This window comes from Zingiber officinale, chromosome 6B (genome assembly GCF_018446385.1).
Source record: "Zingiber officinale cultivar Zhangliang chromosome 6B, Zo_v1.1, whole genome shotgun sequence".
NCBI classification, from domain to species: Eukaryota; Viridiplantae; Streptophyta; class Magnoliopsida; order Zingiberales; family Zingiberaceae; genus Zingiber; species Zingiber officinale.
In genome coordinates this window covers 133,147,343-133,164,761 of record NC_055996.1, presented here as the reverse complement: position 1 = coordinate 133,164,761, position 17,419 = coordinate 133,147,343, and the positions used below count along the sequence as shown (strand labels likewise).

General features: G+C 43.0%; 1 protein-coding gene across 1 annotated transcript; it reads left to right on the top strand.

Moving 5' to 3' along the window:
- The first annotated feature begins 12,915 nt into the window (after window positions 1-12,915).
- On the top strand, window positions 12,916-16,173 carry LOC121989610 (G-type lectin S-receptor-like serine/threonine-protein kinase At4g27290). The gene is made up of 7 exons (XM_042543751.1): window positions 12,916-14,305; window positions 14,377-14,493; window positions 14,575-14,714; window positions 14,816-15,029; window positions 15,178-15,415; window positions 15,513-15,663; window positions 15,746-16,173. The coding sequence occupies exons 1-7, from the start codon at window positions 12,949-12,951 to the stop codon at window positions 16,052-16,054; spliced, it is 2,526 nt and encodes an 841-aa protein (XP_042399685.1). The 5' UTR covers window positions 12,916-12,948; the 3' UTR covers window positions 16,055-16,173.
- Window positions 16,174-17,419: the final 1,246 nt, after the last annotated feature.

Sequence of the window (17,419 nt, the reverse complement as noted above, 5' to 3'; positions counted from 1 at the left end):
TCTACATCAACGGTCGAGCGGTGACCTTAAACTCTGGTCTACATCAACGGTCGAGCGACGACCTTAAACCCTCGTCTTCATCAACGGTCGAGCGGCGACCTTAAACCCTTGTGTTCCCCAATGGTCGAGCGACAACCTTAAACCCTGGTTTACATCAACGGTCGAGCGGCGACCTTAAACCCTGTTGGTGCAATATTGCTCTAGGTCAAGGTTGACCTAGTTGACTAAGCTTGAGTTGGTTCAAGCTTGAGTTTTGATGTTTGGGTTTCGATGTTTGACAATACATGGAGAAAGACAAGACATGGAGATTGCAGGTGCAATTGTTCATGTGGGGAGATTGTTGGTACAATTCTCTTTTTGGTCAAGGTTGACCAGTTTAGATGTGATGGAGAGTCAAGTATGTCAAGGTTGACTGGATACTTGACTGGAAAGACCTAATAAGTGAAGCTAGGCAGAAGGAAATCCTAGTGAGTGAAGTCAGGTGAAAGACCTAGTGAGTGCAGTAAGGCATAATGAAAGACCTAGTGAGTGAAGCTAGGCAGAAGGAAAATCTTGGTGAGTGAAGTCAGGTGAAAGACCTAGTAAGTGAATCTAGGCAGAAGGAAAATCTTGGTGAGTGAAGTCAGGTGAAAGACCTAGTGAGTGCAGCTAGGCAGAATGAAAGACCTAGTGAGTGAAGCTAGGCAGAAGGAAAATCCTGGTAAGTGAAGCCATGTGAAAGACCTAGTGAGTGAAGCTAGGCAGAAGGGAAGTCCTGGTGAGTGAAGTCAGGCACGGGAAATTTAGGTGGATCAAAACTGATCGGACACCTGGTATGGGTAAGTTCAATTGGGTCAAGGTTGACCGGACACTTGACACGATGAGAGAAAAATTCAAGTGGGTCAAAGGGATTGACCATACACTTAGTAAGGGAGTCCTAGCAGGTCGAGGGTGACAGGATGCTAAGTATTATTTCCCAACAAGTCATGGATTGACCGGATGTTGGGTTAGGGGACTTTGGACTTGATTTTGGGCAAAAACCATGAGCTGGATCGATCAGCCGATCGATTGGCTCATGCCCAATCGATCAGCTGATCGATTGAGTGAGTCTCCGCGACAAGCCTCCTCCCAATCGATCAGTGGATTGATTGGGAGAAGCTTACGATCGCATAGAACAGCTCTGGATCGATCGGTCGATCGATTCAGAGCCTCCAATCGATCGATTGGAAGCTGCAATGTTGCGCGATAAGACCTGGATCGATCAGCCGATCGATACAGGCGACTTCCGAGAGCACAGAGGCACTCTGGATCGATCGGCCGATCAATCCAAAGCTTTCCTAATCGATTGGGAGCAATCCAATCGATTGAGATTCGACCGTTAGCGCAGATAAAGCCGTTGGCGAACGTGTCTTCGGCAACTTCTTCGATCTCTTCTCCACAGGCGATCACAGCAGCTCTCCACAGCAATCTTTTCTTCCTCACCGCCAGTTCTAGAAGGTTCTTGGAGGCTCATCCAAGTCAAGAGGCGAGTTGCAACCAGAAGAAGAAGAAGCTAGGGTTTTCATTATAATCTTGTAAGATTCATTTGTATTTTGCTTTTTTCTTTCTCATTGTTGTATTGTGAGGTTGTAAGGCTTCTCCGCCTTCGGTAGTTACCGAGAAGGAGTGTTTTTATAGTGGAGGGTGCGTGAGTGTGTGGATCCTTGGACTAATCACCTCTTCTTGAGGTGGATACCAAGTAAATCCCTAGAGTTAGCGTTGTTGTTCGTGTTGCTTGTATTTCCGCTGCACATCATCCCAAGAAGCGAGCAACGACGAGCACGACAATCGCGATGAGTTATTCACCCCCCCCTCTAGCTACATTTCGGTCCCAACAAACCCTAGTCTACATCAACGGTCAAGTGGCGACCTTAAACCCTAGTCTACATCAACGGTCGAGTGGTGACCTTAAACTCTCGTCTTCATCAACGGTCGAGTGGTAACTTGAAACCCTCGTCTTCATCAACGGTCAAGCGGCGACCTTAAACCCTAGTCTTCATTAACAGTCAAGTAGGGACCTTAAACCCTTGGCTCAGTGAGCGGACAAGCGTTGATCTTATAATTCAAGAATGATGAACGACCGACCCTGAATACGAGCTACTCAAAAGCTCCAAGTATTCAAAATACGGTGACCGTTTAGGATTACTCTCCTACCGATCGAAAGGTCACAAAGTAGCGATAAGCAACTCGTAATCTCGATCGGGGGTTTACGCGGCGGTATGAACTAAAATACGAGTCAAATCCAAAGCGGTCGAAGTATGGCAAGGGTACGAATGCATAATAAAAGATCGTCGAACGGGAGATCATTTGTTAATACTTAGAATGATTATTAACATCTGGCAGGAGGGTTACAAGCAAAAGGGTGATACAACATCACTCAAGAGAAACTCACTCTAGGTAATCCAAGGCATCATCGGGAAGTGATTCAATCAGCTTGTCCCGACTGATGACCTTACTCGATAAAGCAGTAGAGATGTAGTCGCTTGTTTGGAGTTGGCCAAACATCCCTTCAATTGCTAGGTCGAACAGACGAAATGTCTAGTTGGTGACCTTGTCATTGAAAATGTCCGAGCGGATGTAGTTCTTTTTCATAGCCTCAAAATGGTTGGGCTCGACATCTTGATAGGTTGTCAAAGCCGCTCGGGAGGCCTCTAGCTCGTCCTTCACGGTGTCCAGCTCGTCATTTTTTACGGATAGTTGGCCTCGAAGGGCAGTTTCTTCAGTCGACTAGCTTTTCCGTTCGGCAACCAGAAAATCTTCGGCTTCCTTGAGTTTCTTAGTGAGAGTCCGGGCCTCTTTATTCTTCAAGTCAAGGTCTTCGATGGCCCGAAGTTTCCTCGCATTAGCCGATTCGATCTTGGCATCAAAAGTGCTGACTTGCTTGTTAAGCCGAGCCAGCAAGGAGGCCTGCTCTGCGCTCTTTCCCCGCTCGGCCTCTAGCAGCTCGGTGCTCTTTGCTAGATCGGCCTTCAGCTTAGCCACCTCAGCATTCATCTGCTCTTGAGAGGCGGAGGATTGGCCGCTCGACGCATTCAGCTGCTTGACCTCTTGCTCCAAAAATGTGAGTCTTTGGCATATGACCAGACTCTCTACCTAATACTGTGAGTAACCAGGAAAATATAAGCGCCGAGCGGAGATAGATTAAGAAGAGTACAATGCTTATCCTAGTGGACATTTAGGTGTGACTGTCTGCAAGCACCCCCGAAGTCATCATCGCTGCATGGGCTCAGGCGTAAGCCCATATCTGGGTGAGCAGCCCCTGAATAATTATTTGATGCTCGAGGGCTCAGGATTCAGCGCTAGCCAACTCGCGTCATTCCTCAGTCGGCAGATGAAGGACCACCGTTATATGGCGCTGGCCGCTCGGGGCTGATTGGGCAGAGGTCGCTCGGTCGGACGGCCGAGACGAGGACGTTGGACGGATGCCAGATTTTTTGACTTACAATGGTGGTGGCATGAAGGCCATTGGCGGTGCACAGAGAGTCCCTTGTGGCAGACTGGATAACGATGGCGTCCGATTAGACGACATGAGGACAACAATCTCTTGAACGGGGGTGGGGGTTGAAGTTTCAACCCGCTCGGCGGTCCGCACCACCAAGGAAGCGGAGCACGATAAAGGCTCCGCCCGACGCCTCTTGCGTTTGATCAGCGGCTCTCCGGAGGAGGCCGAGCCCGACGCCCCCTCAACCTAAATGATAGGAAGCCGTTCGGAGGGAGGGTGTGATCCACCAGCAGCTCCACCGCTTAGCGTCCGGCTGGTTGCCCCTCCGCTCACCAAGACTGGAGCCGCTTCGCACTCATCTTGTGGATCTTCTTGAGAGTCGTCTAGCTACAGACCGTGGCTCTCCAACTCCTCCACAGCCACCGCATTGATTGCGGCATCCGCAATCTTAGCCTTGTCGGTCGAGTGTGCACGTAGCATGACTTCAGCTGCAAAAGAGGAAGAAAAATCAGTTAGAATCAAAGAAAGGAGTGAAGAAGAAGTTGCATACCTAGGCTGGATGGAAGCCGATTACGGATCGGACTCAGGTAAAAATTGTAGAGGACACCCTCCAGCAGTAACTTGTGGATGTCATATTTTTGACCGGCCAACATTGAAGCTGCGTTGAGGTAGTCTGATCGGCTCTTGTACTGTTTCAAGGGAGGTTGACTCGCCACTTCGAGCTACCAGTGGGTCGGAAAGTCTGGCTGCTTGGGAAGACGTATAAAAAAAAAGTATTCTCTCCAATGCTTTTTGGAGATCAGTATTTTCTCAAAGAAAACTAAGCCCACTCAGGCTTGGAAAAGGAAAGCCCTCGGTTTGGATAATTTAGGATAATAAAAGTAATGAAAAACTCGGGGAGTGAGAGGAATGTCGTGCAGGTGGAACAAAACCACTACCCCCGCACAGCAGCGAAAAGGAATTTGGCACTAATTGATGAAGGGGGATGCGAAAGTATTTACAAATGGCAAGAAAGAAGGGGTGAATGGGAAAATGCAGACCAGCGGTAAACTGATCCCTAAAGAAACAAAGACAGTCGGGCGACGAAGAATTTGGCCAATCAGAAGGAGAAAGAAGAACAACTTTGTATTCGGAAATAAACTCAAAAGCAGCTGTCAGGCTCTCATCATCCCCCGCGTCAAACCTGAACTCGGTAGAGGTGTACCAAGGCCCAGGGACGCCGGCGAGAGGCTGTGAGGAACTCACCATCGCAAAAATAAAGGAGAGTGAAAAGATACGAGGGGAAGGAAGCGTACTGGAAGAATATCATCGGAAGACATACGAAGAAACACCGAAAAACTCGAAGACAGGGAAGTGCAGAGGAAGAAGGTGATATGTGATTGGACGGAAGCTTACTGGAAGGTCGTCGGAGAAGCAGGAAAGGAAGAATATCATCAGAGAACAGAGACGGAGTTATCGCTGAAGAGCTTGAAGATGGAGATGCGAAGGAGGAGAAGGCGACGCACACAGGCTTATAAGCCTTAGGGTCGGCCGACCCCGTCCGATCTAAGTCGCGGAAACCCAGGCATAAATCGGACTGTTGAGTTCGAAGTGCCAAACGTCACATCGTCAGCGGATATCCGCCTGTCACTTCAAGCGTGCGACAGCAGCGGACAGGACACATGGCGCCTCACCACGGACCAACATTTAATGAAGGCAATTAAGGAGGCATGGGATTGTGCTCAGCCATCATGAGTCGGGATTTACATGGTGTCCCAGAAATATGGCTGATGTAAGCTCGGATCGCGCTCACCCAAGACAGCACAAGAAAAGATTTTTCAAGTATGAATGTTCATTGTGCTGATCGATGTTAGGAAGTGGACGTGTCACCAAACGACAGTCTTCAACGTGCCGATCGACAGTAAAAGTTGTCGACCGATGGTTACAAAAGAGCAGTCCCATAGTCGATTGATAGATTATGTCTGGCCGACCAGAAGATAAGGAGTGTCATAAGTTGAGCAGGTGAAAAGCTTCAGACATTTTGTCTAATCAGTCGAACTTATTGTCTCCTTCGACTAGACTTGAGGGGAAGACATATGATGCGGTGATAAGGAGGGGCCCCACCCCGCAGAGGATAATTGTCACGGTGGAGGTCAAAGTCAAGGCGGTCAACGATCAAGTATCATTGGTAGGTCGGGCGATGATGCCCCGATCGGGAGTAAAAGGTTCCGGTCTGAGCCTGCCTTTGACACTGGAAGGTGTCAAATGACCGACGCTCAATGGAGTACTGGACGCCGGACGGAGGAGGAAATGATATGCAGAAGCCGGGCCGAGCAGCTACCCCGCTCGAACAGGCAATAGGACTGGACATTGGCAGAGCGGAACTTCGGCCAAGCGGACGTGACACAAGCACAGCGGAGTTACGGTAGAGTGGATGGGACACAAGAACAGTGGAGCTACGGCCAAGCAGACAGGACACAAGAACAACGGAGTTACGGCCGAGCAGGCGAGACACAGGAGCAGCGATGTTCTGACCGAGCGGCCAACCCGCTCGGCCTAGCAGCATACTCCCTGTGTTATCATGTTGTGAATGCAGCGCGAAGTACGATTATCCATAAGCCTAAGTCCGCTAGTCGAGTGGTCGAGTTACGATTCATGATTGAGTACTCCGATGGAGCATAACTCTCATTAGTGAGTAGCTACCTTTGAAGGTTGTCTACTAATCTCCAACAACGTGAGCACTTTTGAAATTTACTTTAGTAGTCAATGGAAAATCACCTCTACAATTAATCGATTTAAAAAAGGCAAATACCTAGATTACCTCTTTTTGCATAATATGTCTAAGGCTCTCAAGGGATGAATATATATATATATATATATATAAAAGATCGGTCAGATGAAGGTCGATCGAACATAAGATTATTTATGTACGCTTGGCCTGGTAAAGTCTGGACAGACTTATAGACACATGGACTTATAAAACTCTTAGTATAAGATTGGTCGGGCAAAGGTCGGTCGAACATAAGACTCTCGATGTACATCCTACCGGGTAAAGTCCAGACGGACTTAGAAACATGTGGCCTTATAAAACTCTTAGTATAAGATCGGTCGGATGAAAATCGGTCAAACATAAGACTCTCCATGTACACCCGGTCAAGTAAAGTCCGGACGGACTTAAAGACACTTGACCTTATAAAACTCTTAGTATAAGATCGGTTGGACAAAAACTGATCGAACATAAGAGTTCCCTTGTATGCCCGGCCGAGTAAAGACCGGGCGGGCTTAAAGACACTTATCCTTAAGAAACTCTACACGATCACTCGGTCGGACACAGGTCGACTGGATTTAAGCTACCTAATGTCACATTATCCCTAGGATAAAGTTATAACATACATGATCAATCATTTGATTTCTTGAATAAAACTTTGGCAAATTATGAGCATTATATTAATCTCTGAACAGATCTCTACAGTATTTACTATATAACAGAGCAGATTGATATCATGGCAAGTAATACGGCTGACCTTGTGAACCGATCGAGATATATTCAGTAGACCAACAGACAACATTATGACAACCTGTCAGAACTTGTCGGGGAATATTCCTTTAGGGTTTTCTTTGAAAGCTATTATGTTTCTCATATTAATTATAGCAGCATATTCTCTTAACCGTCTCAATAAGGGCACAATACATAAACGACAAAAGAAAGGTACATCTTTAGATAGGAAAAAGATTTCTCGGATTATATAAAACACCCAAATTGTACTTTCTTTCATCTTTTAACAAATTCTGATGTACTGGGGACCACATCACAATATATTTGATAACATTAGTTCTTGTGCGTTTGTATATTTATCCTGATTATATAAATGTCCTTAAATATTTTTTTTAGTTAATATATTTTTTTGTGTGATGTTTTGGAATTCGTTGGACCTAGTTAGTATATAAATGTTCGTTACTGGCTGATTTTTTTTGTGTGATTTTTTTGGACCTAGTAAGTATATTTGCAACAAATTCATGAAATCATTGGAAATTTACAACGAATCCAAAAATTCATTCGAAATTTGCAACGAATCTCCTATTTTTCACAAATTTCAAGTTAAAATTTATTTAAACAATATCTGCAACGAATCCCAAATTCGTTGCAAATTCTGCAACGAATCCCAAATTCGTTGCAAATTCTGCAACGAATTCGAGATTCGTTGTAAAATTTGCAACGAATATGGTTTTCGTTGCAAAATTAGCAGTGAATATAGTTTTCGTTGCTAAATTTGCAACGGATACTTTTTTGTCCCAAAAGCTGCAACGAATGATTTGTTTTTCATCGTCGATTTTACAACAAATCTATTTTTTGTCAGGAACCAAATTTAGTGACGAAATATTTTTTGTTGTAGATTTATGAGAAATTAATTCGTTCCTAAATTAATTACTAATTTGTAATAATATTTCTTTTTGTTATAAAATTTATTATAAATTTAGGATAAAAATTATTTGTCTTAAATATTCGTCTCTAACTGTGTTTTTAAAAGTGAGATTTACAGTATAAATGTATACAACAGCTTTGACAAAAATAAAACTATATATTATTTATATTCTAAGGTTTCAATAATAAAATAATGGAACAAGCTTCAAATAGAATAAATCTTAAAATTTAATAAAGCATGAGATAAACATAAATTCCATTCCGGTGCCACGGTGTATTTTTTTTTTTATGGTTGAATTTATTTGTATGGGCGTAGAGATGATAAATACGGTTTATAGTGAACGGACCTCGAAGATCGATGTGGTGATCAAAGTTAGGATACGGTGAGAATTGAAGTGAGAATGAGGGAGCGTTTCTCATATGATTATGTCGATTGTTCCATGATAAAATTTTAAGATCCTAACTGAGTGAGTGGTTATAAAGTATGACGTTCGAATAAAGCCGACCGACTATAAAGTCGACCGACTATAAAGTCGGTCGGATATAAGAACTCTAGTATTTTACATTGAAAATCAGGAAATAATATACCTGATTAGTCAAGTAGCCGAGTGAATGTAAGGGAGTTTGACCAGGTGAAAATCTGACCGTACTGTAGGCACTTAAACTTTCTAAAACCCCCTGTATAAGATCGACCGGACGAAGGTCGGTCGAACATAAGACTCTATCTGTATGCACGACCGGGTAAAATCCGAAAGAACTTAGAGGCACGTGACCTTATAAAACTCTTAGTATAAGATCGATCAGACGAAGGTTGGTCGAATATAAGACTCTATCTGTATGCCCGGCCGAGTAAAGTCCGGACGGACTTAGAGACACGTGGCCTTATAAAACTCTTAACATAAGATCGATTGGATGAAAGTCGGTTGAACATAAGGCTATATCTGTATGCCCAGTCGGGTAAAGCTTGGACGGATTTAGAGATACGTGGCCTTATAAAACTCTTAGTATAAGATCGGTCGGACGAAGGTCGGTCGAACATAAGCCTCTTCATGTATGCCCGGCAGGTAAAGCCCGGACAGACTTAGAGACGCATTGCCTTATAAAACTTTTAGTATAAGATCGATCAGACAAAAGTCAGTCGAACATAATGGTTTATCTATATGCCTGGCCGGGTAAAGCCCAGACGGACTTAGGGACACGTTGCCTTATAAAACTCTTAGTATAAGATCAGCCAGATGAAGGTCGGTCGAACATAAGGCTTTTCATGAACGCCCTGCCGGATAAAACCCCAACGAACTTAGAGACACATGGCCTTATAAAACTCTTAGTATAAAATCGGTTGGACGAAAGTCGGTCGAACATAAGACTTTATCTATATGCTCGGTCGGGTAAAGCCTGGACAGACTTAGAGACACGTGGCCTTATAAAACTCTTAGTATAAGATCGGTCAGATGAAGGTCGGTCGGACATAAGACTCTTCATGTATGTCCGGCCTGATAAGCCTGGACGGACTTAGAGACACGTGGCCTCATAAAACTCTTAGTATAAGATTGGTCGAACAAAGGTCGGTCGAACATAAGGCTCTCCATGTACATCTGGCCGGGTAACGCCCGGACGGACTTAGAAACACGTGACCTTATAAAACTCTTAGTATAAGATCGGTCGGATGAAGATCGGTCAAACATAAGACTCTCCATGTACGTCCGGTCAGGTAAAGCTTGGACGGACTTAAAGACATGTGACCTTTTAAAACTCTTAGTATAAGATCGGGTAAAGACCGGGCAGGATTAAAGACACTTATCCTTAAGAAATTCTACACGTCCGCTCGGTCGGACACAAGTCGATTGGGTTTAAGCTACCTAATGTCACATTGTCCTTGGGATAAAGTTATAGCATACATGATCTATCATATGATTTCTCGAATAAAGCTTTGGCAAACTATGAGCATTATATTAATCTCTGAATAGATCTCTACAGTATTAAATATATGACAGAACATATTGATATCATGGCAAGTAATACGACCAGCCTTGTGAGCCGATCGAGATATATTCAGTAGACCAGTAGACAACATTATGAAAACCTGTCGGAACTTGTTGGGAAATATTCCTTTAGGGCTTTCTTCGAAGGCTATTATACTTTTCATATTAATTATAGCAGCATATTCTCTTAAATGCCTCAATAAGGACGCAATACATAAACGACAAAAAAAGTACATCTGTATGTGCGTAGGAAAAAAAAATTCTCGGATTATATAAAACACCCAAGTTGTACTTTCTTTCATCTTCTAACAAACTCTGATGTACCGGGGACCACATCACGATCGCGGAGGTTATGTGAGATGGTATAAAAAGGGGAGTCATCTTCGTTGACAAGGCACGTAAGCATTTGCATCTGAACCCTATCTTCTCACAAGTATTGTTCTTACTGTTCTTCATCCACCTTCTGGAGATCGAACTGACTTGAGCGTTGGAGGGCCTAGCCAAGGATCTCCACCCCAGTTCTAGGTCACTAATATTTTATTGGATCATCTGATTATGTACAGAATCATTAAAGAGCTTCATCATAGATTGAGAAGTCAACTATTCATCAACCAACCTTCTACTTAAATCAGCGCACCATCTCTTCAACTGTCAGACAACATCAATAATATTATTATCTTAAATAATTCAATATTATTAGTCCTGTGATAAAATATAAATGAATTTATTCTTATTATAGTGACACTTTATATGAAAAAGGTCAAGTAGGTAATTAAATATTTTATACCCACTTAAAATTAATCCAAGCCTAATTAAAATAAATACAAAGATACCAACAAACCCATAGCGGCTGAATTTACTTGTAATGTCTGTATCGATGGGAGTACTCTGCAAATATTTAATTTTAAGAAAACTACTTTATTTTTACTGACCAAGTCAAGGAGGGTTGAAAATGATAAGGAAAGTGTAGTTATTTACCCACATTGTATACTGAATTCTGATTGTTTGCCAAAGAACGATTAAGAAAATAATTTGTTATTCATGAATTGATCACGGTAATAAAACCTCAAAAGAAAGGTAATTATCAAGTTCAATATTGACAGAAAACTATCCAAATTAATTAGAAATTTTCAAATATACTAACTGATACGGTTGGTAATGGAGGGGCCCATGAGGAAAGGGTTAAAAAAGTCAAGATTATGTGGCGGTCAAAAGTCAAGAGGACGGGATGGTCAATAGTCAAGGTGATGTGGCAGTCAATGGTCAGGCTGACGGGGCGGTTAAAGGCAAGCATGTGTGATAGTCAGAGGTCAGGCAGGCTGGTCGATCAAGGGGGCAAAGCAGCCGGAAGACGAGGAAAGACGTCAAGCGGAACACAACTCACGGGTCGACATCGGCAGGACTGTTCCGAGGGAGTCCGAGCTACAAGCCCTTGATTCAAAAGGACTGGAGGTACAAGTCACGGGTCGGCATCGGCAGGGATGCCCAGAGGGAGGCTGAGCTACCGTCCTGTGATTCAAAGAACAGAAAGTATAGGCCAATGGGTCGGAAGCGGCAGAGCTGATCAGAAGCAGCCCAAGCTACAGACCTGCGGTTGAGGGCCGTGAAGTACAAAGCGCAGGATACAAGTCGGCATCGGCAGGGCTGTTTAGGGGAAGTCCGATCTATAGGCCTGCGACTCAAAGAACTGGGAGTATAGGCCAATGGGTCGGAAGCGGCAGAGCTGATCAGAAGCAGCCCGAGCTACAGACCTGCGGTTGAGGGCCAGGAAATACAGAGCGCAGGATGCAGGTTGAAGATCAGCGTAGCTGTGTCTAGACAGCTAGGGCTGCAGGTCTGCGAGTTGGAGGCCCGGAAATGCGAACCACGGGTGCAGGCCGATGCAGGACACAATGGATCGGAAGAGCTAAGTAGCACGGGTGCGGAGAATCTCAACGGTCCGCCGAAGAGAGTCATTACATATCAACACTGCGGGCGAAAGCGGAGATTCCTAAAACGAAAAGATGCCCTCATAATCAGTAGTAGCCTGCCAGCTGTCCCCCACTACAAGACAAAATCCATGTACGAAGGAGGAGGTTTCCAAAACGGAAAGATGCTTGCACAACAAATGGCAGTACGACAGGTGTCGGGAAGGAGGCGAAAACCCCAGTGTCTAACGTTTTTTCTGACAGGATGACAGGTTCCAAAAGGAGGAGGCATAAAAGGCGAGAAATCCCTCGTATGCAGGTACGCGCGCACACTCCCTCGTCACTTTTTTCCACAACTGTTTCTTTCTTCTTCTTCTCTCTGCTTTTTTCTGGGGAAAAAGGACCTAACTTAAGCGTCGGAGGGCCTGATCCGGAGACTTTTTCCCTGGGTTTCGGTCTCTAACGTGAAGAGGGAGATCGTCTGAGTGTGCGCAGGGTCCTGCAGCAGCGTCAGCCACCCTTGGGAGCCGAGTCATCTTCGGCGACCTTCCATCAACCATCGGGACACCTCGACCAGTCTCCGTCCGACTCAGCCTCCGGACGAGATCACTAACACTATTAAACATTAACGGCTTCTTAAAACATTAAAATACTTGAACATCCGTATATATGGACAGTCAATTTGTAATTTTAAAAATTCAAAGCATGTCGAATATTTCCATGGTCAGTGCTCCACGGAGAATTTAATTTTGTCACTGAGTAAAACATATAGTTCATAGATTTTTCAGAATATGTCTGAGCCCTGAGTCAATGATGCATCGTGCATATCCCCTCAAGATAGTGAATGATAGCATAAATTCCATTTCAAATTTGTCCTATAGACAAATCAAAGAGAAAACTCCAAAGTCAAAGTCAAAAACAAAAACATTATTTAAAAAATATATTAAGGCTCCGAAGTAAAAAAAAAAAAAAACTATTATTGATAAAAAAAATTGTTCTATGTTCGGAGATTTTTTTATTTTTATTTTAAATACTGTTTTATTCTTTTTTTTTATTTGACGTATTCAAATATTCCGCTAGAATAATCTTGAGGTACCGATTTAATCTTACGAAAATTTCCAATAACACACGCGGAGATCTATCCAGACTGTAGCATCGGCAAACCTCCCACAGTATATCATACATAGTTATACAAACATGGTCGATGTAAGATTTTCATGTCTCATTAAATTAGTTATTTTTAATGTTCTTCCAATATCCTTGGCAATGAAGCCAAGGATTGTCTGGCTCTGCTCCTTCCTCTTCTTCCTCGGAACAATTTTCTTCTCTCCCTCCATTGCTAGCGACACCCTGACCGTCTCCACTCCTCTCCTCGACGCCAACAGAACAACCTTGATCTCCGACGGCGGCAGATTCGAGCTTGGATTCTTCAGCCCCGTCGGCTCCAACAACCGTTACATAGGCCTATGGTACCACAGCATCTCCGACAACCAAACCGTGATATGGGTGGCCAACAGAAAGAATCCGGTCACCGATCGCTCCGGCCGTCTCTCTCTAACCACCGACGGAGCACTCACGATCACCGACGGAAACTCAACCGTCGTTTGGTCCTCCGACTCGCAGACAGCTCTCGAGAACCCCGTGGCGAAACTCCTTAACACAGGAAACTTCATCGTCCGAGAGGCCAGAGCTGCAGATTCTGACGGCGCGTGGCAGAGCTTTGAGTTTCCCACCGACACGTGCATCCCGGGCATGAAGCTGGGGTGGAATCTGACGAGCGGGCGCAACTACAACCTTACGGCGTGGACGAGCGAGAGCGATCCGTCACCGAGCAATTATGCGATCGCCATCGACTACCACGGCCAGGCGGTTATAATGGATGGCCAGCTACTGCACTGGCGGGGCGGCCCATGGAACGGCTTTTGGTTCAGCGGCGCCGACGTGATGCAACGCGACAACTCCCTCGGCATCGGCTTCGACTACGTGACCGGACCCGACCATGCCTTCTTCTCCGAGTACTTGATTGACCCCTCGGTCATCGACCGGCTCGTGATCAACACCTCCGGCACACTGCAGCACTTCATCTGGATCCAAGCCAGGCAGCTGTGGACGTTCGTGGGGTTCCAGCCCCATGACGAGTGCGACAGCGTGGCCCGGTGCGGCCCCAACGGCGTGTGCCACCCCGAAGGGTCGACGCTGTGCAAGTGCCTGCAGGGGTTCGCCCCTCGGAACAACAGCGAGGGACTGGACGGCTGCGTCAGGATCACGGCGTTGGACTGCGTCAACGGCACGGACGGGTTCGCGAGGCAGAGCAGCGTGAAGCTGCCGGACACCGCGACGGCGTCGGTGGACTGGAGCGCGGTGATCAGCCTGGAGGAGTGCAGACTCCGGTGCCTGGGGAACTGCTCCTGCACCGGCTACGCGCAGGCCAACCTCAGCGGCAGCGGCAGCGGGTGCGTGCTCTGGTCGACCGATCTGACGGATATCAAATTCTACGAAGGCGGAGGAGGGCAGGATCTCTACGTCAGAGTAGCAGCAGCCGACCTCATGATCAGTGAGTTCGATGTACAGTTTGTTCGATCACAATTTTAATTTCCTCCAATGATCTCGTCGTTTCTTGCTCAGCCACGGGGAGAAATCACGGCCATAGGAGTCCTGCAGTGGCCATCATTGTGGCCTCAGCTCTGGCTATTTTCCTTGTGGTATTCGTTGTTTATTGCCTTTGCAAGAGGAAGAAGAAACGTACGTGATAATGATCTATGGCGACATCTAACTATTTCGCGTTGAATTTAGCATAATTAATGAAACAGTCGCTATTTGCAGACGGAAATTACTTGGATGATGGCACAGAAGAAACGGATTTGGATCTACCACTCTTTGATCTAGACACCATTACAGAAGCCACCCAAAACTTCTCGCCCAGCAACAAACTCGGACAGGGAGGCTACGGGCCAGTGTACAAGGTATTCTTTTGACTATATATCCCAATCAAAATTACCTGCCTAAATAATCCAAGCTCAGCTACATTAATTTGGAGATCCGATATGACGATGGCAATTGGCAGGGCAAGTTCAAGGATGACGGGCAAGAGATAGCCGTGAAGAGGCTCTCCGAGACGTCGAGTCAGGGTGCCAATGAGTTCAAGAACGAGGTAATGGTGATTGCTAAGCTACAACATCGAAACCTGGTTCGACTTCTGGGATGTTGCATTCAAGGGAGGGAAAGGATGTTGATCTACGAGTTCATGCCTAACGGAAGCTTGGATGCCATTCTATTCGGTTAGTTCTTTCGTATGTGTTCAGCTGAATACACTTCAGTCGATCGTTCCCCATACTTCAACTGTCAGTTAGAATTTCAACTGCAATCAAGATACTCTTTTGCTTGCATGATGCTAATGGAGTGTTTTTGCTTTGGTTTCTCAAGCAGACCCAGCAAAGAGTAGGTCGTTGGATTGGAAAACACGATACAATATCATAGTTGGGATTGCACGAGGACTTTTGTATTTGCACCATGATTCTAGGTTAAGAATCATCCATCGAGATCTCAAAGCTAGTAATGTTCTTCTTGACAAGGATATGAATCCTAAAATATCAGACTTTGGAATCGCGAGGATATTTGGAGGCGATGATACAGAAGTTAATACGATGAGAGTTGTTGGAACCTAGTAAGTTTTAATTTCACTTAATCATTAGTTTCATGTACAAATGATTCACGTCTAAATTTAGACTTGAATTGATGATGTTGATTTCATATTAATACAGCGGATATATGTCACCCGAATATCTCATGGACGGAATATTCTCTGTTAAATCTGACATATTTAGTTTTGGTGTATTAATACTTGAAATTATAAGTGGTAAAAAGAATAGACGTGTTCATCACTCTTCGTTCCCGGTGAATCTTCTTGATCATGTAAGTAGAATGAGAATTATTCTATGAGATTTTCTTTCACATTTATTGTTCTAATTAATTCATTGTAATTGTATTGTCATAGATTTGGAGCTTGTGGAAAGAAGGTAAAGCATTGAACCTAGTCGATGAATCAATCGGAGATTCGTTTCCGGCAACAGAAGTATTGAGTTGCATAAAAATTGGCCTTTTATGTGTTCAAGAGCGACCAAAGGACAGACCGATGATGAATACAGTGTTGAAAATGCTGGACAGTGATATTTCTCTTTTGCCGGAGCCTACTCAGCCTGGATTTGTGAATTTAAGAGGTCAATTCGACTCTGAATCATCATCAACAAACAGATGGAACATCTCCAAGAATACTGTTTCACATACATTGTTTGAAGGTCGTTAATGGATGCTCACTGTTTCATGTAAGGATGGCTCAAATTTGAAAATTCGAATGTATTCTATTTCATATGTAAGAATTAGAACGAGTAACTAATTAAAGCGGTTTGAATTCAGAATTTTTAAGATTTAAGTTCATAGAAAGAAAAAGCTCTCTTCTGAATGAAGCTTATAATTCAATACAAGACTACTGTGATAATGACATATGACCAACTAATTACTTTTTATTCCAAGGAAGAATTTTCCCTACATTTTTTCATTAATGATAATCCCCACTCTTAAGTTTATAACAAGCTTAAGCAGAATTAGAAGACAGAAAAACTTGTTCCTTTTTAATTAATGAAATGAAGCTGATTCAATATAAGGCAGTGGCAGTGATATGTGCCAACTAATTAATTACTTTTTCGTAATTTTCCACTTTTTTATTAATGATAATCACCCCTGCTAAGTTTCTAACTAGCACTAGTTCGTTTCCACTAAACACAATTAGGTTATCTCTTCAACCAAGTGCCTTACTTATTAAAATCATTAAAAAAATCTTTATTTTGAAAATACTCTTATTCCAGCGTTACACTAACGACAAAATAACTATTACAATATATAAAATTAAATTATTTTTTAGTTTAGTTTGATAATATCAAAAAAACTTTAAATCAATTTGATCAATATTACATATTTTTAATTAAAATTATTTTAAATAATATTAAAAAAATACTCTTATTCCAGCGTTACACTAACCACAAAATAACTATTACAATATATAAAATTAAATTATTTTTTAGTTTAGTTTGATAATATCAAAAAAACTTTAAATCAATTTGATCAATATTACATATTTTTAATTAAAATTATTTTAAATAATATTAAAATCACTTTAAAAATATATGTCCTTTTAAATGGTTATCATAATAGTTATAGCAGTCATTCAGTAGATGTCAATTAGTAACTAAATATTACAATAGTTATAGTAGTCAATTAATTATTGACTGTAATAATAATTTTATGATAATTTTAATTATTTTTAAATAATTTTAACTAAGTTTATAAAGAGTTTTTAAATATAAAAATTTAAATTTAATTAAATTGATTTATTTCTATATATTGTAATAGTTATTTCGTGATTAAAATAGTATTGAAATAAAAATATTTTTAATATAAAAAATATTATCTTTTTGTTTATTTTGTTTTTACTTTCTAGAAGCCGGAAGCATTCTTTTATAACGTCTTTAAGTTTTGGCCCTCTAATTCTCGATGCATGACAGTGTACCATGCTTCTCCGTAGGTCAAGTTGGCCAGATTTTCGATAGGTGTATATTCTTAAGAAAAAAATCCTCTCCTTAACTGTAGTGTATCGTGTATTGTAAATACTTTT